This window comes from Manis javanica, chromosome X (genome assembly GCF_040802235.1).
Source record: "Manis javanica isolate MJ-LG chromosome X, MJ_LKY, whole genome shotgun sequence".
Lineage (NCBI taxonomy): Eukaryota > Metazoa > Chordata > Mammalia > Pholidota > Manidae > Manis > Manis javanica.
The window spans coordinates 121859553-121884615 of record NC_133174.1 but is presented as its reverse complement, the minus strand read 5'-3'; the positions used below and the strand labels follow the sequence as shown (position 1 = coordinate 121884615).

Sequence of the window (25063 nt, the reverse complement as noted above, 5' to 3'; positions counted from 1 at the left end):
TAAATCTCCCTACAGATAGGAAAAACCATATGTACATGAGCCATAATACTACAGAATTAAAGGGAGAAAAGCTAGCACAACAATGTGACTAGTTACATAAATTATGGAATGGCCACATATGGAAAATTATGTAATCACTAAAGTCATGTTTACTAAGAGTTTTTAAACAAATACAAAATACAGAATTGTATTAACTGTGATTACAACTATGTCAAGAAAAACATGCATAAAAATAAAAAACTGAAAGAAATGTGCCCAAATACTAAGTATCAGTATTAAGTGGTGGGAATTTTGTTCTCCCTTTTCTCTACCAAAAAAATGTGCAACTTGATTATATTAATTTTTCATGATAAAACATCAGTTTGTACCAAAACAAACATTTCCAGGGCATTTCTGGTCAGAGTCCCTATACAAGATGAGTGCTCAGAGTGAAGTTTGTCTAAGTGTATTGGGAAACTTGTTCTATATGTCCCTTCTGTGCAGTGTCCACCATCTCCCAGGCTGCACAGGACCCCCAGTGAGGATCTCCCTGTACCCCACACAGCATTCTTGTCTGCACATCCTCACCTCTATTACTCATTTGTTCTTTCATTCACTCATTTAAAAAGAAAAAAGAAACCTGTGCTAATTGCCCACTTTGTTCCAGGCACTAAAGATTCAAATATGAGCAGGTTAATACTACTCTTTTCATAAAGGATTTCTCAGTGCAGGGAAGGAGACACACAAGTTAGCAACAATTTACAAAACCTTGTGATAAGTCAGTCGTCCAATATACACATAAAGTACTGTGAGAGCAGAAAGGAGGAAAAAGATATCTAACTCTGCCTGGAGACAGGGAGGGGGGAGTGTCCAGAAAGGGTTCAGCTTGTGCAAAGGCAAGGAGATGGGAACCACGTTGTTAGATTCTTAAAGCTGCGTAAAGGGGATGGAAAGAGATAAATGTGGATAGGCAGGGATAAGATCAAGAATGGCCTTGTGAGCCGTGTTAAGGAACTGGACTTTCTCCTGAAGGCAATAGGGAACTACTGTAGTGTTTTAAATGGGAAGTGACAAAGTTAGAGCTGCAGCTTGGAAAAATAACAGAGAGCAGGGAAAAGCTTGGTTTGGGTAGAGAGCCTGAAGTAGGTAGATCAGCCAGGAGGCAAGAGATGGTGACACAAGCACATGTCACTGGGATTGGGACACGGAATGGATTTTATGGGCAGCATTGACAGGATTTAGGGGAATTTTTTAGGAAAGAATTTAGGATAGCTCTGAAGTTTATGGTTTGGGTGAATGTGTAGATACTGGTTCCTAACAGAGAAGATAGTTTGGGATATGGGGAACTAAACCTTATGATGAGAAGGAAAGTGGTCACATGTCATCTTTCGGAGCTCATCTTTCCCATGCAATTTTATGAAAATATTCTACTATATAGTATTGGAAGGAGAGGTTTTAAATTCCAAAGATTAGGTAATGTAGAGCTCCAGAGAAAGCCATGAATCAGAGAAAAGGTAGGTAATCATTCAATAATCTATATAAATGAGCCCTGACCAAAGGAAAAATGAATCCCACCCTTCTTTTTTTTCTAAAATTCTCCTTTACCCACTTTCCTTAATGGCCAAAGTCACACATGTCAGATATAAATGCTTGCCAGATAACTGAAGTATGAGAAAGAATGAGGAGTCTTTCTATGGCTTTTGAATTGAGCTAAGAGGAAAATCCTTAGCATGGATATTTTTTAAAGCTCCTTCAACTGCGAAGCACCATCTCCTGGACCCAAAGTGCATCCTTAAGCCCAGCCACCAAACTGCATCCACAAGATGACCATTTTAACCAAAGGCACATGTCCAGCACCTAAGCACAGTCCCAGACTAAGTCTCTAGCAATCCCCCATTCACAGTAGAAGGTCCAGAACCCATTAGCTGTGGGTCTCATCCTGAAAAGCATAGCCTAGCCCTGGCTTAGTTTTTCAAACATAGCTTCCCCCTCTTCCCTTTCCCCAATTCAGAAATTTCTGTACCTGTTTTGGAGTTGCAGCTATTTCTTCTTGCCAAGGCTTACCAGATCTGGTCTTCCAAAGAGTATAGCTGGCTCTTTCCCAAAAAAATCAAGATGAAAATCATTCCCTCTCCCCCTCCTCTAAAATAACGTAAGAACAAAAAAGAAAACCTCAAAACAGCACCAGCCAAGGAGAAAGAGAGAGAGAGAGAGAAGCCTTTGAGAGATGAGTCAGCCTAGATGCTTACCATTCTGAAGGAAATCAAAGGCCTTAGAATAAACCATTTGTCATTGCCTTCTGTTCAAAGATACACGGCTAAACTTCAGAACAATCATATGCTGCAGTTCTGCCAGCAAAATTGACACTGTCTTGCTTGCCTTAAACCCCCTCAAGGCACCAGTAGAATACACGACAGGAAGAAGCATAGTTAGGAAGGCCAGTGTGCCCAGACAAGAAGCAGAAGGGCAGGGTGGGAAGGGTGGACAAGTAAGCAGACTTCAACACCATGAGAGAGGCAAGTAACAGGTTCTTTATCTGATATTTGTCCTCAGGCCTGAGTTTCCAAGTTGAACGCAAAAGGAGGCTCCTCACAGGGAACAAGGTGCCAAGAGACCTCTCTTGCTCCGAAGTGTCTTCCCTTCCCTCTTCGGCATGTCACGGCACTGGCCTGATGTGACCATGATTTCAAAAATGTACTGAAGAGGTAATATGAAAACAAGCCCTGTCAGTTTCAGCCTGGAATTTGAGACATTTGTAAAAACAATATTCGAAGGTAGATATCTGTAGGGGCCACTGCAGGTAGTACTAAATAGAACTGAGTACAAAGATAAGCTTTATAATTTCTTACCAGTGTAACCTTAGGAAAACCAGTTGAATTCTTTGAGCCTCAGCGTCTTCCTCTATAAAATGGGGAAATGATGCAGGACCCATTTCATCAGTTGTGTGAGAATAAAATGAATAATGTATGTGTGATATTTAGCATTGGTTTTTAATAAACATGTTGATATACAAGGTACCTCACAGAAGGCCTGAATTTACCAGAAAATATCCAGTTTCAAAAGTAATTACATAAAATTAGAATTTGTATCAATGCATCCAATGTCTTCCTCTGTTCAATCTCTACTAAATTTGAATTAAATTAAAACAGGTAAAGAGATCTTGGGAGACTGTTGGGAATAGATCTTTCTTCTTCAATCTCCAATGGCATTAGGGTCAAGTATAAAAAATCATCTCATAAAATTTAGAAAAACTAACTGCATAGGTAAATTTTTCAAATGTTATTCAGATTAGTAAAATGCTTATGTGTCTCAAAATTTATTTCTCTTTCAAACCATCCAATTTTACATTGTCACTAGCAAAAGAACATAGAATTTCATTTAGATCATTAAAGTGGCTAGAAAATTAGCAGATACTGAGAGAGAATTTGAACAAAGAGCAAAAGGACACCCAGATCAAGTCTTCAGCAATACAAAAGGGGGAAATACACATGACTGGCATCAAGCTTGTTCCTCACGTCCTCCCAAAATGCACCGCACAGATGGAGAAACAAATTAACGTCAGAAAGGTCACCTGCTTCGACATTGAGAGGACACAAATGCTTTCAGCTAGGCATAATTCCACAGCCCTCACAATTTGGAGGACTAATTTACTCCATTGTCACCATCAAATAGTTAGGGATGGTGCAGTGCTCACTAGTAAACAACTACGAGAAAAAAGGGGCTGCAATGATGCCATTATTTGAATCCTTACAAATTAGGCACTTTATGGCACCATCAGAACTTTGTTCTAAGCCTCAGAGAGCTCCTCAGAGTTTTGAGAAATTGATAATGGATGGGGCTGGGTGCCTAGAAGGCATTGCATCTATGTTATTCCAATGTCTACAGGCAGTGACAATGGATAAAGATATCCCCATTAATATATCACAACATTGGAAAGAGATTCGGGTCTCTTACTGAAACATTTCGACACCAACTTGGTCTGCTGGCACATTACCTCATTCATCCCTGAGCATTAATGAGTTAGCCTTTAAGTTGTTATCCTACCACCTCCATTTCAGCAAAGGCTGCAGTTGTGATGAACAAAATGACTCTTTTTGTCCTAGGCAGTGTTGATGGCCAAGATAATTAAATTTGAGGACAGCATTTCTCAATATGTGGAGTCAGCCCATTGTGCCATAGCAGAAGTTCATAAACTGGAGGTAGCACTGTTAAAATATAGAGAAAAGTCGTGGCTTCAAAAGAAAGAATGTTTCAGGAACTACTTAGAGTATTAGAATAGATCAGACATAGAAGGGACCTTAGTCATCATCTAGTCCAAAGCCTCCATTCTACAGTTCAGAAAATTGAAGCTCAGAGAGTGACCGGGTTTTGCCGAAGGCCACACAGCAATTTGACAGCAGAATCTACACAAGAACCCAGTTCTTCTCAGTCTTAGGGCTCTTTCTACTGGCCCATCCACCTTAGCTGTTAATAGCTGCAAAATAATGCATAGCTAAATAATGAAATAAAAAAATGGACACATAATCAAAACCTAGATTCAATAAGCCAGGGGAGGTCATATCTGATTGCGGACAGCTACCACAAATTACAACCTTTTTGTAGAATGTAGGACATGGAGTGCCCTTTTAAGTTGTATTGACTAAAGAGAAAACTGAAGCTCAGGATGGTGAAAGACAATCTTTATACTATAAACACCCCCAAGAGATAGTGTAAACAAGGTGATGTGACATCAAATCCAAGGTACAGATATTCCCACTATTATCTGCAGTATGCATCAGAGTGCTTAATAGTGCTGGCATCACAAGCTGTGCCAGCTCTATCTTTTTTTTTTCTTTTGGCTGCAGCTTCTATTGCATTGTGATAGAAAAATAAGATGGTCCATCAACAGGAGGTAAACATTTTTTTAAATACCTAAATTATCTTATGGTTTTCATTTTCTCAAAAGCTTTCCATATGCCCATGATCTCCAGGTCTCAGCACACAGTAGGTGCACAACACGTGTACAGAGTGAATCATAGGATTATAAACTCTGAGGGTTTTAAGAGAACATAAAGGTATTGTAATTAAAACAGCTAGTCATGATTCATGGATAAATGAATCATGCCATTTTATTCTCACAACAACCCTTGGGAAGGAGATAGGTTGGATATTATGTTTCCTCATTTTACAGATAACAACAAACTAGGGCCGCAGAGGCTGTGACTTATGTGAAGTTGCACAAAAATGCCATGGAGGAATATAATCTGGGAACCAGTTTTCCCTACATATCCTCAGGCCCAGCCTTGCCCTTCCCACCAAACTACAGTATTTCTTGTTGTTCGTCACCAGCACTGGCTGCCTGGAACTGGAACGTTCTGAGTCAAAACTACTTTCTTTCCCCAAAAGGTGGCTGGATTTTTGAGGTCTTATTTATTTACACTATTCCTGGGAAATGGGAATGAAGGTAGATGATTGCTAGGTCCATTAGATAGAGAGATAAATAGGATGGATAAATAAGACAGATGATGATAGATGACAGATAAATATAGAAATAAAAATATATATGGCCTTGAAAAAATACTATGAAGGGTAGAGCAGAGGAGTGGATAGAGGAAAAAGGCACTGGAAGTCCTACGCATTTCTCTTACCACCCCAGCTAACCCCCAACCTGACAGCATGGCATCCTGCAAAGATCCTGAGATATGGACTGGAACTTAGGTTCAAATCCCAGCCTCACGATATGTAAGTTCCCACACTCACCAACCAAGTGATTTAGAGCAAATTATGTTACTTTTCTGAGCCTCAAGTCTATCACCTTACAAAATAAAAATCATGATACCCTTTAGGTGTGGCCGTGGTAAAGATGAAATAAAAGGCAGAAAGAATACACCAAAGGTTCCAGTGCTTTAGCAAGGTGAGGAATTGCCCTCCAAAATACCTGAGAGTCAAATTTGAGAGGAATAAGCTTAATTTATTATTGTCCTGTTTATCTAAGAGTAGAAGTGCTTCTATGTGGAATGAGGCAGATAGTGTCCCCATTGCAGAGTGTCCTTGAACCATTCTTTGCAAGTGAAAATGGGTACTCACTTCCTGTCAGCAGGAAGCACACTTACAGACGGGATGAGTTAAACAGTTTATTTACTGGGTTTTTCATGATCACAGATGCAAGGCAGCTAACTGTGGTGGGGATGAGCGTGGCGATTTAGTCTAGGCTTTAAAATGTGAACTGTCACAGAAGGGATTTAGTCTCCACCTTTAGCTTCCTCAGCACAGTTAGCAAGCCACCCATAGTAGGGTTGGCGAAGGAAAGGGGGAAGCAGTCTGAAGTGGAAAGCCCCACTTCCTGCCTCTGGGACCTTGCCCAGTTAGAGTTCACATAAATGTCAAGAGCCTGAAGGACTATCAAGAAAAGCCCAAAGGTCTAACATCATCCTTCCCTGCACTAATTTAAACACATTTCCTCTTCTCTGTTCCTTTAAGGAATACTATGAACTATTTCCTCGGGTCCACCAGCACTGGACAGACACTTACTTAGTATGCACTCAGTAAACGCTGATTTATTTTTTCCATCTTCTCAACTCCCCTGACCTCCCAGCCCCTCTCCCACACTCTTTTCAGACACACACATTCTCTCTCACAGACATTCGTGCACATGCACATCCTCATGCTCCCTCACATATGAATTTCACACACACACACACAGAGAGAGAGAGAGAGAGAGAGAGAGAGAGAGAGAGAGAGAGAGAGAGAGAGTAGACCTTTCCAACGTATTCATACATCAGAAAGAAAGCAAATAAGACTGAATTAAAGGAAGGGCCATCAAGCATTTTCCCCTCCACAGCACAGCTGGGGCTTCCACAGAGTGGGCTCAAGAGCCAAAAAGACCAGTGGGGGCACGCCCCCAAACCCTGTGGACAGAGGCCTGTCAAGGAAACCTTCAGAAATAAAAGTTGTTCTCAGAATCTGGGCTGAGAGCTACCTCTCCTCCATCTTTGTTTCCCCACTCCCACCTGCTTGTCTTCTCCTTTGATCTTAATTTCCCCCAACAAGCATCTAATTTTCTACCAGTTTTCTCTTTCAAACTCCTGTCTGAGTGACTGTCATAGGAAATCGAGGCTGTGGGAAATGTTTTCCCGGTAGTTTTCATGATAGGAATGGTATTTTGAAACTACATTACAATAACCGTATTTTTAAAAATATCAATGTCTGTCTGTCTACCTACCTATCTATTCCCTTTCAAAATTACACCACTGTCTTGGCTATGTTGCAGTGAAGAAAAAGCCCTAGACCTGGAGACCAGGACTAGGCATCTGAGTGGCCTTGGGTAAGTCGGCGAGCTTCTCCAAGTCCCAAGCACAAGCAGTGTAATTTATTATTACCCAGTTCATCTAAGAGCACCGCCCTCACGCCTACCGAGTCCTTGATTCTTCTACCGGACTTAGCCAACTCCAGGATGCAGGGACTACCACGCAGCTGTCCGCGGAGCAAAAAAGAGAACGCCCCCGCCCCTCCTCAATCCCAAGTGCGGGGAGGGCTGGATGGTCTAAGAGGGTCTCCAGCTCCCTCCCTCCTGGAGCCCCAACCCTGCAGTTGGTCCTTGACCCAGAGCTAGGTGACCGCGGAGGGAGGAGCAGGGGAGGGGTGGTGGAAGAGGGACGGGAACGGACCGGCCGCGGACTTTGCGCCCTCCACCTGGAAGGGATGTCCTGGGCCTCTGGCCGCCCAGGCGCTGCGGAGCGCGGCCTTCTGGCTGGGTTGCGCCACGCGCGCCCGCCCCTATGAGGCTCGAGATAGCGCAGACCTGCAAAGTTAAACAAAGCCCCGCGGCACGCAAAGACCCCTGTCCGCTGCCCGCCCCCGCCGAGAATTCAAAAAATAAAATCTTTCTTGCGGGCGTTCAGCCATTGAACGCGAAAACCTGGGCTACTTGCTCAGGGCTTGCAGGCTTCCTCTCCCTCCCTCACGTCGGGTCCTCCACTTGGAGTGCCCTCACCTCCCACTCTAGCCCCTCAGGGGGCTGCGCTCAAACCCCCGGAGCGCTGCCCCTGCACTACCTCTTGACGACTCTCCTGGTCCGTCCAGGGAATGAGTATCTGCGTGACTCGCTGGTCAGTCCTGCTGCGCGGCCACCACCCGTCCTGGGACTAGCTTCAGGCTCTGCAAGCGCTTAGCTCTGCTGCTCAGATTCCCCCACTCTTTGTAAAGCCTTCCGCGGTGGGGCAGGGGCTGATTCATAGCAATTTTCCACGCAGGAAACAGCTCAGTGCCTTACGCATACCTGTTTGCTAAATTCCCTGGGCTACTCCCACTGTTTCTCACTGTACCCCACAATCTTCTCTCTCTTTATTCGAAGCTGATCTCTCCGTCAAGATTCAGCCCCTTCTTCTGAGTGCTCCGAATTCCCGCTGCCCTGGCCATGTTACCCAATCTCACATTACAAGTGAAGGAAAGACAGAAGTGGAGGTTGAGATGGCTAAGAAACTTACCGAAGGGCACAACAAGAGCTAATTAGTGGCAGAGCCAAGAGGAAGGCCCAGAACTCCCGGATCCCACTCAGCACACTTTCTGCTACCTCTCATTGCTTCCCTTCTGCCCTGACCTGTATGGCATTGGAGGGCAGGGAACATCCCTCGTTGTCCCTTTGCATACAGGGACTGCACAAGGAACAATCCCCTCTCCTCCTTGCCTCACTCTTCCGACTCCTTGCTTCCCATCTTGTCCAGGGCCTCTGCTCTTCCAAACTCAGAGACAAAAAAATCATTTTGGTCAAAGTTCAATGAGCAGCAGCAAGAGCAAACAGAAGCTGACTTCACAAAGTCCTCTGCTCATCGGGATAAGAATGGCCTCCATAACCTCCCCCCACCACACACACACACACATTACTCTACCCTTCATCTTTCTTTCTCTATCCTTTTAGCGCCTGGAGAAGTCAGAAGGCCATCCACACCTGCCCAAATCATCTTACCTTCCAACACCTTTTCCAAAATTGCCTTCTTCTAATCGGCAGCCCAACAGTCATATATACAAATCAGTATTCAGCCAAGCAAAAATATATTATCCACAAGTACTAAATATTCTCATCTGACGCAATAAGGGTAATACAGGGTTATAAATGCACGATCTCAAGTGGGGAGAATTTCAAATACACAATTACACTCCCTCCCATTTGAATTATTTCCTCTCCTGGAAAAAGTAAATGGACAAAGAGAGAGTGCTGTTGACACAGAGGGACAGTGTGGAATGGAAAAGAAAGATGAGAGGAGAGTCAGGAATGTCAGAGACATGGGCAAGCCAGGCAAAAGGAGAAGGAAGCAGAGCCCAGGCAAAGGCGTGAAGGATGGAAGGGGAGGGAAGGGCTGGGGGGCAGTTGCTGACTCCAGGCAGACATAGGTACTGGGGCATCCCAGGAAGACACGGACTTATTCTCCAAAAGCTCACAGATGCGGCTTTTAGGAACCTGGACTAGAAATGAAATCCAGAAGCCCAGTAGCAAGTCTCCCTTGTCCCCTAACAAAGAGAGAAAGCTTTTGGCTCTGGCAGCAGCACTGGTGGCGCTCTTCCCCCTTTAAGTACTACCTCACCACCATCACTACTGAAGATGCCCTCTGCCCCTCCTCCATCCTCTCCCTTCCCACCCGCTGCCCCCCCAACCGCAGTCATTAAATAAATCTTACCCAACACAGGAATGTAATTTGAATGCTTTGGGCAGGTTTCCCTTCCAATGAAGGAGAGGATCTCTCCCTCTCCTCCTGCTGAAAATGGGCTGGATGCTGCCCCTTTATACATTCTAGAGCACCAGATCAGGAGAGGGGGAAAGGGAGGGAGCAGCAGTTTGAGGCTGGTCCAAATTGTCCCTGGCATCCTCTCTCTCTTGTTGGGTTTTTCTGCAGCCCCTCCTTCTGGTCCTGGCAGTTCTGCTCCCCAGTATCCTGCAGCCAGTTCCTCCACCCTTGTGATACAGGATTGATAGTGGGGTACCTCTTCCTGGTGGTGCTTGTTTTTTAATGTGGGATCTTATGCTCATGTGCCAGGGAAAGACTTAAGTGTCACAGAAGATGAAAAAGGAAACCCACCCAGGTAGCCAACTGCCTTGCTGGGAAGGTGGCACAGGTTGGTGCTGGAGACAGCTGGGAGGTATAATTTGAACCTGAGTGCACAGGGAGTCAATTTAGACAGAGGACTCATGTATTGTTGGCTTGGGGTACAGTGATTACCTTGGTAACATAAATTCATAAAGACTGCATGCTAAATTAGAAAGAAGGTAGAACACTGAATACAACTCAGCCTTAGTTTTCTCAACTGCAAAATGGGGGAATAAATGCTCATATCAAAGCACCATAAGGAAGAATGTGTGAAATAACATTGGTAAAGAACTCAGCACAAGGCTTGGCACAGAGCCACTTGCCCCCTTCATTTCCCTCTGGTATCAGGCACAGGAAGGAAAAGGGCTTGCCCAAGGTTACATAGCAAGTAGTAGAGTCAGGATTGGAACCCAGGTCTCCCAAATACTCCCTCAGGAAGGGTGCTTTCCACAGCACTTCCTCCTCCAAGAAGGCTGCCAGGGCTACCTTTTGGACTTGGCAGGAGTGGAAGTGGGGAAGTGGATTAGGAGCTATGCTTATGAATATAGACACTTTTATCACTTAGTCCCAACCTGAAGGGCTCAGGCTTCTGCCTCACCCTCCTTCTCATCACCACTCAGGTAATCTCCCTATGCCATCTTGAACTGAGTCATTGCCACTTTAGCGCCACCTCTGCTGCCCAACTGTGAGACAGTGACTCACCCTCTAGCTGGCCAGGGCCTGTGCCCTCCAGGAAAGAGGCTTTCTTCTTAATTGACTGCAGAAACCTCATCTGCAGTGAGACAACGCCCTTCCAGGCAGGCTTAGAGCTGGAGGGCTTTGAGGAGGAATGGAAGAACCCCCAACCCAAAAGCGTTGCCCTCTATCCCCACAGTGTTGCCAGTGGAGTCCTCTCTCTAGATTCCTTACAACTCCTTATGTCCTTTCAAGTCGCAGTGTGCCCAAGGGATTTCACTGAGGGTATCTCTTTGCTACATGTATACAGCCATAGTACTGTGCCTGGCACTGTGCTGGGCACTGGTGAGTTGTAGAGGAGACATCACTGGCACCCAATGAGTGTTCACTACAAATTAAATAAAAATTTAATGTGGCAACTTGGAAAGGGGGAGAAGAATGCACGGGGCAGTGAATTAGGAAGTCCTTGTGAGGGGTAGAGGTGAGGACAGAAGGGACTCACCATAGCCCAAAGGATTAGGGTTGTGAACTGGAATTTCTGTGGTTGGTGTCACTAAAATCACTGGTGCAGACATTTCCCTTAAGCACAGCATTTCACTTAAGAAACTGAAAACTGACTGACCCCTGTCCAACCTCAGCCTTTCTTCCCTGGCTTGGGGGTATCACCTGATGGCCATATATGTCCCCCACTCCAGCCTCTAATCCCCTCCTCCCCAAACTCCCAAACCTTGACCTTTGATGAAGGTGAGAAGGAGGGAATGGACATCTTTGGGAACTTAACCAGAGCAAGCACGTTAGATGTGTTTCCTCCTTTAGACTGCCCAACCACCCCACGACCTCAGCCACTGACTTGCCAATATAGTCAGCTAAGAAGTGGCAGAGCTGGGATTTGAACTATTACTACTCTGAAGCCTATGCACTTTGTGCGGCACAATGCTGTCCCCAGTGAGCCGCAGGAGGCCGGAGTCTGCTTCTATCACCTCTCCTTCACTCTCATTCCCTATCAACAGGAAGGAGGCACGCAGAAGACAGGAGGCAGATGGTCATCTGGCCACGGAACATTCTGGAGTGGCCCCTGTAGCCCGCTACAGTGGGAGGAGAACCTCAGAATTTCCCGTAGGGGCTATGCCCCTAGAAGTGCTAAGCACCTTGGCGACTCTACTGCCCCCTGTAGATGGTGGTTCTGCGGCCAAGGCCGCGGTTGTCAGGAAGACTTGCATGCTAAGAAAAAAAAGCTCTGCCGAAGAGCTGTCACGAGCTGGTGCTGGGCTGCAGATAGCCCCGCCAGATTTGGCGGCATAAGCGGCAGGGAGGAACATTTACAACGCCCTACTGTGTGTCTAGTGCGGGGTCAGTGATTTTACGTAGAAAATGTGATGCTTTGCAAAATAGTGAACTCTCCATTAAGATAAGTCTTCAAGCTAAACTAGAAAATGTTTCGCAAAAAGCTTGTTTGCAGATGTAAACTCCTTACTTCTTGAAACCAAAAAAGCCCTCCACCCGTAACATTTGTCCACTCTCTCGGGCAGGGGAGAAAGAAGCACCTCTCCCCTCCCCCCGTCAAGGCCCGGTGGAGGTCTGGGGGAGGGTCCGGAGAGGAGGAGCCTCCAGAGGGGTCGACCGTACACCGAATCAGGGTCCCCGCGGAGTCCTGGCGCCGCCGCCTACTGGCGGATTCCCCGGACCTTCCAGTTTTCCTGGGTTCCGTCTGAATTCTGCCTGGACCCAACTCACTTACTCCCTTTGTTTGGGAATGGGGAATAGGAGCGTGAAAGGGTCAAAAGGAAAAGAGCTTCTGGGCCCACACCTTCGTTCTGCCCATCCCCCCTCCTTCCTTTCCCTTCCTCCCTCCTCGCCCCCTTCTCTTCCGCCTGGAGGGAAGGAGGGGGCGGGCTGTGTGTGTATGTATGTATGCATGTACGCGTGTGTGCGCGCGCGCGCGCGGGTGAGATGCGTCTGTGTGTGCGTTCCGTGTGTGGCTGGGTGTGGGGTGTGTGCGCGGCGCATGTTTTAGCCTGAGTGCTCGGTGTGGAGTGTATTTGTTTTGCGCTTGGACCTGGAGCGTGCGTTTGTGTGGTGTTAATGTGTGTATGTTTGTAGGTTGTACGTTTCTGCCTGATTATAGTGTGACTAGGTGGGTGCGGTCTGGAAGTGGGTGTGTTCGATGTGTGTTTCTGCTGGGGTTTTTGGTGCTGTGGTGTGTGTATGTGTGCAGTGTGTGTATGTGTGTGTGCCTGTTGAATCTTGTGTGTATGTGTGTATTTGGTGTGTGTCTAGCCTTAGATGTGCTATGTCAACGTGGGTCTATGAGTGGTGCTTGTTGTGGTGTGTAGTGTGTGAGTGTGTTTATGAGCAGGGTGTCTTTTTATGTGAGCTTACTTAGATGTGTGCGCTCAAAGATTTCTGTGTGAAAGTGCGGTGTTATGTGTCTCTGGGTGTAATGTGTTCATGTTTGTGATGGGGGCGCTTGTGGTCAGAGTATGTGCTTGGATGGAGGGCTGGAGACCGTGTGTGTCTTGGAGGGGTGTCGCCACTTGCGTGAAGAGAGTGTTATGTGAGAGCACAGGGTTGTCTAAAGAACCCAGGTGACCGTGTGCTTGGTTGTTGTTGTTTTTTAATTTGTTGTGGGGGTGTGCCCCAGGATTGGGACGAGGAAGGAGGTAGGGGCCAGCGACTTGTGCAGGGTGGTCCGCTGATCTGCCCGGGATGGGTCCGCCCCCACCACCTGCTGTGTGCGCAAGGCCGCTCGCTGGGTGTGAGCTTACCTGGCTGCTTAGAGAAAGAAGAGGAGGGCGCCGCACGTGATTGGCCAGGTAGGGCGCCTAAGGCGCGGTGCAGGGGCTGGTGGGAGTAAACTGGAAAGATTCTTGGTCACTCACCCGACACCCGCCCCCCCATCCCCCCTCCCCGCCAGGAGGTCCCAGTTCATGCCCATCTGAGCCCAACTATCTGCTCAGGGCCTGGGTGTTTCACACCTCCTGAGCTTTGTATGGGCAGATCCAGTTGCCTGGATTTCCTTTTCCATCGGGCCTCATGACAAACTCTTACTTTTTAAAGACCTACCTCAAGAATCACAAAACTTTCTCTACTTTTCTGTACCCCTCCCTCCCAGTTGAGGGCTTCCTCTTTTGAGCCACTGTAGTTACACTCTTCATACTTATGATGTGATCATATATAACTGCAATTATTTTTCTCTCCTTCTAAACTCTGAGCTCCTATAGAGAATGCCAGGTATATAGTAAGAATAGTAATAGTGATCATAATAATAATGTCACCATTTATTAAGCACTTACTGTGTACCAGGCATTGTGCTAAGTGCTTGTACATGCATTCTCTCCTTGCGTCCTCATAATGACCCTATGAGGTAGATAGAGCTATGATTATTGCTATTTTATACATCACACATCAAGCTCAGAGTAGTTAAGTAAATTCCCCAAGGTCACACAGCTAATAGGATGCAAAGTTGGTTTTAGAACCCAGGTTTGCCAAGCTCCCTAAACCTTTCCTCTATACCAGGCAGCCTCACCAAGAGTCTCCCTGATACCTGCTAGGCATTGAAGTCTCTATCAAACAGTATCATTTCCCAACAAATCTTTCTTTTGAGTTTACTGACAGCACCAAGAGTGCTCCACATAATTATTTTCTTTGTCTCTTAGACAGCTGATGCCTTCTCCACCTAATTACCTGCTTTGTTGACACCTCAAAATCTTTAATTACTCTAGGCTCATAAGCACCTCACCAGCTCCAGTTCTGGGAGCTCTCCTTAGGCTGGTGCTGAAAGAGAGAGCAGAGAAAGAGCATTTTCTAGATAGAAATGGGAATTGGGTATGCAGGGGGATTGGGATGAGGGGTCAGGATGGAGTGAGGGAATGATTTCACAGCTCCCCCAGGCCTAATTTTACAGCATTGCCACCAGAAGTTGGTATGCAGTAAATTTCAAGCAAAACAGTCATCTCCATATCAAACTACACATATTAAAACAAGCAGAGCCCTCCTCAGAAAATATTCCTGAATGGGCCTCATTTTGTATTATTCGTGATGGGAGGAGAGCATTGTGCTTGTCTAATGGGATTCATGCTGCTCTAATACCTTCCAAACAGCCTCATCTGAGAAATCCAAATTAAAACAATACATTGCATTTTGGGGAACACATTTATTGGGGGAGGGGTGTCAGACCAGTCATAGCTAAAGGACTGCTGGAAGCACTGGCTTCCAGCTCAGCCCCCAGAGAACCAACCTAGACTGCTGCAAAGAGGTCAGGGGGTGGCTAGAGAGGGACAATTCAGTGGTGGTGAGTCACTTCACCACTTTTCAGGGGGGGAAAGTGAGAAGCACGATTTAAATTGCTACTGTTATTATTGTGCCCTTTCAACTGGCACAAATGAGCCTGGTGTGCGGATGAGAAGCAGCTGGAACATCCATAAAGCTTCCTCCCCCCAGCTGGGCCTGGGTCACCATTTCACCCTGGGTGGGCAGGAAAAACATTGCCTAAAATATGATGTAGCCAGAAAGTCTCATTTTGGAAAAAAAAAAAAAAAAGGTGTGTGTGTGTGTGGAGCTAGAGAGGCCAGTCTAAGTCAATCAGGGCACAGACCTGAAGCCCCTTGGTAAGTCCCAACAAGGAGTTAATGCAAACTTTGGTGTCTCTCAGCCTCTGGTCTCAGGCACTTGGCTTTTCTGCTACTGCAGGGCCAGTCTGACATCTTACTGTCCTCTGAATATACCAGCTTCAGTTCCACCTCCTCACTGTCACTCATGTGAGACTTCTCCCTCTTCAAAGTCTCTGTTTGCCTCCCACCCCAACCCACAGATTCACACACAGACACACACTGCTGGGCCATCTACATCCTGTTGTGTAAATTCCACTTGGATTCATGAAGACTGTCTGGTTCACTCCTGCTCAGTGCTACCTGTGAAATGGGGACAAACTCCGACTCTGTAGAAGCCAAGCTCGAGGGCTGTGGTTCCAAAGATGCAGTTGTGGACTAGAGGCTCTAAATGTGCGGTGGGAGGCTATCCTTACTCCTCCCCACCAACCACATAAGTGTTGGGATACGAGGGGCTAGTGAGACCCATTAACCCTGCCACCACCACGGGATAGACACACCACATACACACACACAAACACTTGGAGCTTAAAATCCCCATCCACCATAAGTCTCTCTCTCTTTGGAGTTCAGAATATGAAGATTATATGGGAAATTGTAAAGGTGGAAATGCTTTAGTAACCTTCATTACTGCCAAGTGCTTTAATAACCCCCAATTACTACCAGATGTAAACAGAGATTTGCTTGTTTTCACCCTAAAAGCAAGAACCTATATGGCAAGGCACTAAGATATGAATTTTATTGAGGAGAGAGACCTTGGTTTCCCCCTAAGAGTAAAGCCCTTTAAAGATCAGCACCCTTATCTTTTCCATGGGGACAGGAGAGCTTTGGAGTGAGACAGCTCGGAGTTTGTATCCCAGCTCCTTCACTTACTTCCTGTGTAATGTGGGAAGGCCACTTCATCTCTCCGAACCTGTTTTCTTATCTGTAAATTGGAGATGTTAATGCCTACCTTAGAAATGCTCAGACTGAAGGTGGTAAAATATAGAAAGCACCAGCCAAATGCCTAACATGTACAGTAAATGTTCAAGAAAAGGTTAGCTAATTCCCTCCCTTGCTTTACTCCCCCCCTTCTCACATTGCCCAGAATGTCTCAACCAGGGTGTTCAGGGACTGAAGTCGACTGACCAAAATGTCAATTTTCCTCATTACTGGTGTGTCTGACACTCTTGAAATAGCCCCTCTTCTTTTAGGATGATGTTTTGATCAGCCTACTGGCAGCCCCGGAAGAATTGGGCCCTAAGTTCAATTCTCACTCTGCAGTTTCTCCTGGCAGTGTTAATGAGACCAATGTTTCAGGTGTAATAGTCCATACAGGAATGTTTTCAACTGCCTGATCAGCCTTTAAACTTCCTTGCACCCCAACTATGGATGAGCTCCCCACTCCTTACTGCAGACTCACTCCCAACCCTATCCTAAATATGTGCCATTGTACTCAAGAGAATAACAGCATGAATATTTCCTGGCTAAACTGTCCCACAGCTCCTGTTTTGTTTTCTTCTCACCTCTATCTTAGAAATTAAGAAGGGTTCCCAAGGCCACCTTTTTTTCTAGCTGCCACCAGGGTTGTGGGGGGAAGATGGGTGAATGAGGGGAGATGTGATGCTTCTCTAAGATATACTTCGCAGCACCCAAGATATAGCTCCAATTAGTTCTTTATCTGTTCCCAGTTAAAGGAAAACAAAATCTACCTTTTGCCAAATACGGCAGTGAGAGAAGACCCCCAACCTGTGCTTATTCCTCCCTGATGCTGTTGCCACCCTCTAGAGACAAAACCAAGTCACTACAAGCTAAAGCTACATTTAAGCAGGGAAGGGCAGGGGAAGGTTAATACATTGAGGGTAGTGGGTGGATATAATCCCAGGGAGGGATAAAGAGGCTACTGAGTAGGAACATACTGAGATTGGTGGCAGTAAAAGCTCTGGGAGGCCAGACTTCAGGTGTTCCCTGTCTCTGCAAGATTACTTCCACTCCTCCCTCTCCTCCACCCCTCTTATTCATCCTGCATACTACCCCTCACTGACCTTAGACTCCACTATGAAAGATAATCTATTAGAGAATCCTCTGAGAATTTAGGAATTTAGAAAAACTTCTCCAGTTCCTACTCCTCTCTACTTCTGAGGGGGTCCTGTAGCTCTGCTGTGAGGAGGGAAATAGTAGGAGTAACAATTAACGGTCAGCCATAGCATACAGCCATACAAATAGTTGGAGCAGGGGTTCAGGATAGATCCCGGCCGTTTAATAAGCTCCCCTGAGTGCAGGGACCTACCAGTTGCTGGGTATCGGGTGCTCATCCTGAGGAAGCCGCGTGGTTTCTCAAGGAGGTGTATCTGAGACGTGACAGTAGCTGCCAAGGCTCATCAAACATGCCATCTACCTACTTCTGCTGATGCATGTGAGAACGAATGACACTGCCAGAATGAAACAGAAATCATTTCCTAGTGACTCAGAGCCCCAGGGATGAGGACACAGGTGGTATTTGCATTGCATTGTCCAGTCAAAATATGCACCTTTTCGTAGGAAAGAGTCTGTAGGTAACCAAATACATCAAAGACCAGAATTTGGGTTCTGGGCAAGGGGACATCATCAACATTGCACTAACTAACTAGTAAATGTCTGCTATATATCAGCATAGTGCTAGGAACTTCACAACTGTTATCTCTCTTAATCTCACTCAAGCTTTGAAATCATACTAGAAGGGGTTGTAATCCTTGCTCAGCCACTGTGCAGCAGGGAGCAAGTTACTGAAGCTCTGAGCTTTTGTCTGTAAAATAGATATTAATACTTATCTCAGAGAGCTATGAAAGTTAAATGGGATCATTTATGTGAAGTGATGATACATAGTAAATATTTAGAGAAGAAATAAAACACATCTTTTGATACCTGAACTATACAAGGCAATTAATAAATACAATGATATATAATAATAACTATTATTATCATCAATCATTATAATAATGTTGTTATTATTGCTTATAACCCCCAAACGTAGGCATTATTTTATATCTTAAGAGAGGTTGAATAACTTGTGCGCAGCCACACTATAAAAGAATGCCTGGGATTCAAACCAGTTTTGCCTATTCCCAACCAGTGCTAGGGTACATTTCCTGCTCATTGGGAAGATCACATTTGGCTGACCTGATTCAGTCATTACATTTAAAGCAAATTTGAAGGAAAAAAAATCCCCTTAAACTATGTGCAGTTGGATTCTAAACCATTGTATGGGCTACCTGCATATCATAGGTCTTCAGTTATCCTTTTAAATACTTTCTAAGTTATAAGAGTAATTTAAGAACAAACTTGATAGAGATTTTAGGAAACAGAAAAAAAGTGTTGCTGAATTTTCTTCTAGTCTTTCAAAAATGCATATTTGACACAGTTATCATCATACGATTTTCCAAGTTGCTACATATTCTTCATAAGCACCATTTTTATGGTTGAAGACTAATGGGGCATGTGGATATGTCATATAGTTTATTTAACCATTCCACTTTCAGGTTTTCTTAGTACATAAGTGTGAAAAAAGAAATGATGTTGCTTTCACCATTGCCATAGTTACCCCCAGGGACCTGGTGTCCTGCTCTATCAATGTGCAGTATGCTTTCCATCATTTGATATTTAAGCTTGATGAATGCCAGCTCTACTGCTGGAACCTGAGGCACATTTATTTGCAAGAGCATTGTTTTCTGCCAGCTTTCATCACACAGATTCTGCATTTATCCCCATGGTGGGTAAAGTGTGGGCTAACCTCGAGAACCTAAGCTCTAGAGTCTCACATTTTTTCCTTTGGCAAAATGTCTTTTAAGGTGCAAACAAGTGACTTATAAGGGAACATTGGGAAGTTCTGCCATTGGTGAATGGAGGTGCTAGTCTGATACCAAAAGCAGGGGAATGGGTTGTCTCATTGGCAAACTCGCCCCAGCTCTGGAAAATACTTCTGTTGCAGCTCAATCAGGCCTGGCCTCAGCAAATCGATTGGGTCCCATCTCCAAGAAAAGAGCAAATTTGTATGTAAAGTGGGCCCCGGGGTCCCTTCAGCTTTAGAGTTTTGGCTTCTTTACAAAAGTACAATTGTCTGAGGCTAAATCCAATGCCAAGAGCGAACTGGGGATAGAATTTGAAGTGGGTCAATTGTGCTGTTCCTTTCCCTGAGAAAGAAGACCTTCTGGACCCCCATTCTTCCCAGATCTCAATGACGCCTCTCACAAATGTCTTCAAATGGTTGCCCATCATCCACTGCCTCCCTCAAATGAGTTTTGGCATTCCAACTATCTCCTGGGCAAACGGTGAGGATGGGTGGATGAAAGAACATTTAGAATATGTCCTCCAAGCTTCCCAGTCAGCAGCCAGCTGCTTCCCCCCACCTCTGACTCCTGGGGATTTCTGGAGAGCATTTGAAGGGAGGCACCAGGGGCAATTATAGCCTTATAGAATATCAGTAGCTAACCACAAAGTTACCCTTTATGCTGCATGGCATTTCTCAGGAGTGCAACAAATGGGTTTTTACTGGTCAAAAAACTGTACCAAAGACTCATTACTTATTTCAAAGTGGTGTTGTGTGACCTAAGTGAGACCATACATGTAAAGGACTGAGCCTAGGGCCCAGCATCTGGGAGGTATTTCAATATATTAGCCTCTTTTGTATGACTAATAGAGCTGGTGTAGGCAGTGGTGTGCTGCTGGTATGTGTGGGGGGATAGGTCTCACCAGACTGGAAATGCAGTAGCAAATATAAAGTCTTGCATTTGGGTTCAAACTAAATACTAACTAAATACAGAATGGAGACTCCAAAAAGAACTTGGGTTTATTTTTAAACAAAAGAGTAGCTGTAATTGAAAGTACCTCCAACATAAATAAACTATTCCCGTGACAGCTATATGGGATTTGTGTGTGGTATGTGCATGTTTTGTGGGTATATTGCTTTGTATGTAAAAAGTATGTGATGCATATGAAGTGTGTGACTTTGTATGTGGACATGTGTGGGGCTGGGAATGTGTATGTATCTGTGTATTTAAGGCTATGTATCTGTGTACCATGAGTGTGATGTGGGCTCCCAAAAGTGGGAAAGTCAGCCATCTAGGACTGTATTTACAGGGACACAGCTGGATTTCTCTTTTGGGCAGGTAACTGGGCATTCACAACTTGGAGCATGTTCGAATAAGAGCAGCTAGGTGTGGGTAGTAGCCTCGCAGACATGTACATGTTAAAAAGAGAAAGAACTAGGGAGGTTTGGCCTGGTTAAGAATAGGGTGATTGAGGGTATGGAATGTGGAGGACTGGCACTGTTCCTTTGGAAAGATCATGAAGGTCAGAAGCAGGGTCAGAAGGACATAAAGTAGGGTTCAGTTTAAGGAAAAGTCTTATAATAGACATGGCTGTCTTTAGATGGCGATGGGCTTCCTTGCGTGATACTGACTCCCACCCAGTGGGGTTATTCATAAAGAAGCCTTCATATCCTTGATCTCATTGGAGTCATAGGATAGCTTTGTAGGCCAGGTAAGTGTAGAATAGTTCTCCCTACCCACTTTTCAGTGGTAGGGTGTTTGAGCTGTAAGGCCTTAACAGTCATCTTATTAAACTCCTTTGTTTTGTTTGTTTGTTTTTTTTGCTTTTTGATTCATCAGGATCACATAAACTTCAAAAAATTTACAGAACAAAAAATAAAACTCTTTGTGCATATATGTTCCCCTTTCCTTCTCAGAGACCTTGCGGCCTGTCAGAGACTGTACTTGAATTTGCTAAACATGCTACATTTCCTTAGCAGTAGGGCAGACTCCTGGAATGGTTCTCAGCAGGGTGCTGGGGCTGGCAAGAACTTAAAACAGTTTTCTGCAGAATTAAGTTGCTGAGGCCCCTCCTCTCCCTACCTCCCCTCCCCTGCCAGTTAAGGGGCAGAGGAGAGAGGAGACAATCCCAGGTTTGGTCTATGGCTGGTGACCAATGACGCACTCTCACCAATATAGATTTGGAGGTGGAGACTATGGAAAAACAGGTGGCAGTGGGGGCAAGTGGCCGACGGGAGGGGGTGTGGCCTGCCAAGGGGGAGTGAAGGACAGTGTGGGTGGGGGTCCTGGGAAACCTCAAAAAGAAAAAAAAATCAGTCTCCTGAAACTTTAGGGAAGAAGAAAAAATCAGTTTCCAAAATGTACTTTAGAAGCAGTTCCAGGAAAGCTGCGAAATACCACCCACATATTTAGACCGGTGCTGTGATCTTTGCACACCTATGTCCTCAACTCCACGAGGACAGAGGAACCAAGCATTGACCTCAAGTACCCAAGGAAAGACCCAGACTAAAGACCCCAGGCCTCTGCCATTGGGCAGCCTCGGGCAGCGGGCAGTGGGCAGAGCTTCAGCAGAACCAGATTTGCTGCCAACTCCTTGTATGACCTTGGGGCAGACCCTTCCCATCTCGGGCGTCAGTGTCAACCATCTCTTAAATGAAGGGGTTGAACTGATGACTTTTAAGGGGCACAAGTTGGTATTCTGTCGTTGAGATGGGACAAGGGGAACAAGCTTCGAGGCAAAAGGATTCCCACACCGCTACCGACCGCCTTCATCCTGGCTGCCCTACCAGGGACGTTCATCCTTGGGCCCTTAGGGCCTTGGGTTGCGGGACGGCGCTCCAGCGCGCCGGGCGCCAACGCTCTGGCTTTCGCTGAGCGTGGCTGAGCCAGCGACTCCGCCCCGGCTCTCGCCCCGCGTCCCGCCGACCCATTAGAGCAATTGCTCGCCCTTCCCGGTAAAGCTGGTGATTTATGCGGGACCTCGACGGGGCAGTCCCTTGAGCCAGAAACAATTAGCTAAAAGCTAGCGGAAAAGGAGGCAAGGGGGGCGGCGAGCCAAGCCCCAGGGCGCCCAGCCGGGGCGGCAGCAGCCGGCCGCTCAGGACCAAAGCCCCTCAGCCCCCCGACTCGTTGGGCCCCCACTCACCACGGCGGGGGCGGGGCTCAAAGGCCGACGCGAAAAGGCAGTCCAGAATCCACGCCATGAGCCGCGCCGAGTGCCCAGCAGCCTGGCAGCTAGCTTCCGCGCAGTCCCCCGCTCTCGCCGCCCTAAGCAGCCCCCGGTGACCACGCCCTGAGCCGCACCCTGCACCCAGCTAAGAGTGTCTTGGTCACCGGACACCTCGGGCCTGTCATGCCGGGGGCAGGGCCTCAAGGGAGCCCCCTTCCCCCGCCCCCCATGGGAGAAGAGACCGCTGGTCCCGCAGCCCCTTCCCCCACGCGGAGGGAGGCCAAGATATAGCTCCTGTCCCGGGAAACTGACTCTGAGGGTGGGACCCTGCCCCTAGCCCAGGGAGCCCAGAGTCTAAGGGGAAACACTATCTCAGCTCTGGTGAGCCCCAAATCTGAGAGGGAGGGCAGGTCCTTGCCCCCCAGGAGCCCAGTGCAGGCACACACAAGCGGGCCTGTCTCCAGAAGCTGGTATTTGAAGGCGAGCTGGTGCATCTCTCCCAACAAGCCTCAGATTTGAGAGTGACACTGTATCCCAGTCCTGAAACCCCCCACATTTTAGCGGTCGCATCATCTCAGCCCTTTGGAGGCCCAGTCCAGGCGGGAACAGGCTTCTGTTCCAGGAGCACTGCATCTGAAGGTGGGGCGCTACCTCAGCCTTTGAGAATCCTCTGATTTAGGAGAGGCATCATCTCGGCCTTGGGTAGCTCCAAAACTGGTTTTAAGTCACTGCTCCATTTTAGAGGACCAAGAAAGTGAGTAGGAGAAAAGTTTTGCCCCCCTCAACCCCATGCCAAGGAGCCCCAAAGCTGAAAGTGATTTTACTGCCCTTCAGATTCCTCAGGGAAGAAAGAGGTGCTTTCCTGCCTGGGAACCTTTGTTTTAAGGTGGTTGGTGTCCAACAGAGATAAGAACAGAGTGCCAAGTATGTATAAACATGGGGTGCCCCAGATGCTGCTGGCTTAGGGATTGTACTGCCTAAACTTTCACTCAGGGCACTGGCATAGGAAGGACACCAACACTTATGTTTAGAAAGAATTTGATATTTGGTATTTCAATGGGGGGGGGGGACTGTGTTGGATTTCATTGCACTTTTTTATGGCTTTGCATTTCTAAATTTTAAATACATATGGGAGTATATGCCATAATGGATTCAGTGTTTGGGGCATCTGGTTGTAGTAAACCAGCTCTGCCCCCAAATCCTAGGATAGAAGCAGCCAACAGAGAGGGACCATATTGGACAAGAAGGACTTCTAAATGAAATACCTTTTTCTGTTCAAGTCCAGGGGTCCAAATTAATTTCTGTTCAATTCCCCACTGGCAGTGGTACAGACATGATTTTGTGCCTTGTTTTTCTCCACTGGGAAAATGGGGCTTTGTCAATCAAAATACTAGTGAGGAGGCTGAAAGAAAGAAGAAAAAGAGCTCGTCCAACAGCTCGATTGCAGGCCTGAGAAGTGGAAGCTGCAATCATGGGTCCTTTGGGGGAGAGCACTTATTACATTCGCTTTGTTAACCACTGATATTAGCATTAATGTGGCAAAAGGGGTGCATAAAATGGACAAATCACCTGTCTTTTGCTGTGCAATTCTTAGCAAAGTAGACCTGTAGTCAGAATTTAAAGGGCTTCCACTCATTTTTCCTTCCTTTCTGGAAAATGTGGTAGCTCTCTGCCTTTGGATTTCTAAATAATTTCCAATTTTTTGTTTTCTAAAAGCAATCAAAGACAACAAACATTCACCAGACCTGCTCTTTTACCAATTTCTACTGTATAAATAACCAGTCACCCAAGCCAAACACGTCTGACATCCAGACATGACCAGTTTCAGGCTCTGGATATTGAAATCTTGGCCTTATCGCTTCCCATGAACTTATCCGCCACCAGCTTTTGTAATGCCTTCAGTGGGTTTCTTTTTTTTTTTTTTCCATATGAATGAGTGTTTATTTTTGGCTCCATCATGGCATAAAGGCTGCCTCCAAATCCAACCCAGTGGGCCTCAGAAACTGAAAATTTTCTGCTTCCAGAATAGTTCTACCTAAGGTACAAGCTATCCTTTTTTGGTGCCTTTTTGATGTGGTAAAGGAACAAAGCTTAGGATGCTCACAGTAAATTGGAAGCCCAGTTCCACTGTACACTGGCTATGTAATCTTAGGAAGATTACTTAACCTCTCTGAGACTTGCTTTTCCTTATATGTGCAATGGGAATATTAATAGTTGTGAAAAACCTCCAGGGAAACCAAAGTCTACTCTTTTGGAAAAGAAGAGAACAGGGAATATAGAGTCCAGAATTCTCAAAATAGATGTACTTAGCAGTCAAGTTAACAGTTCTCCCCACTCCCTTTTCCTTGACTCACCTCTTCAACCATTTAATTAACTAGCATTAAGTTTCCTTTGAAAAATCTTTACCCCTAACTAAATGTCATATAAAAAGGAATGTTTTTGTCCATCTATCCACCCATTAATTCAACAAATATTTATCAAACGTCTTCTGTGTGCAAGATATTGAGCTGTGTATATAATGTTGATTGACTCAATGAATTATTGCACAATTATTTTTAAATGTGTAATTTAAAGTAATCTGAAGAGGCACTTGTGATTATTTTAAATGAAAAATAATCAAAATGCAAAAATATATCAACATTGCAAATAAATAATAAGCCTATACATAGAAAAAAAGAGGCTAGCAGGAAACACACCAGAATCTTAACAGTGATTGTATTTAAGCAATGCAATTATGGGCAATTTTTAACAGCTTTATTATTTCCATATTTTAGTATTTTCCAAACT

General features: G+C 45.7%; 1 protein-coding gene across 6 annotated transcripts in view; it reads right to left on the bottom strand.

Annotated features, from left to right (window-relative positions):
* ARHGAP36 (Rho GTPase activating protein 36) overlaps window positions 1-25063 on the bottom strand; it is a 181761-nt gene that overhangs the window by 8649 nt on the left and 148049 nt on the right. Inside the window, exons 1-2 of one of the 6 annotated variants that reach the window (XM_073228215.1) lie at window positions 22253-22389; window positions 17592-17733 (exon numbers count right to left, since the gene is read on the bottom strand). The exons of 1 other annotated variant lie outside the window; for it this stretch is intronic. In XM_073228215.1, coding sequence (XP_073084316.1) covers window positions 17592-17616 — 25 coding nt within the window. In that variant the 5' untranslated portion in view covers window positions 17617-17733; window positions 22253-22389. Of the gene's footprint in view, window positions 1-8012; window positions 8177-8444; window positions 8688-9632; window positions 9717-17591; window positions 17734-22252; window positions 22390-25063 lie in introns of those variants that run through there. 4 more of the 6 variants (XM_017676665.3, XM_037016946.2, XM_017676670.3 and 1 more) reach the window with 4 other exon arrangements.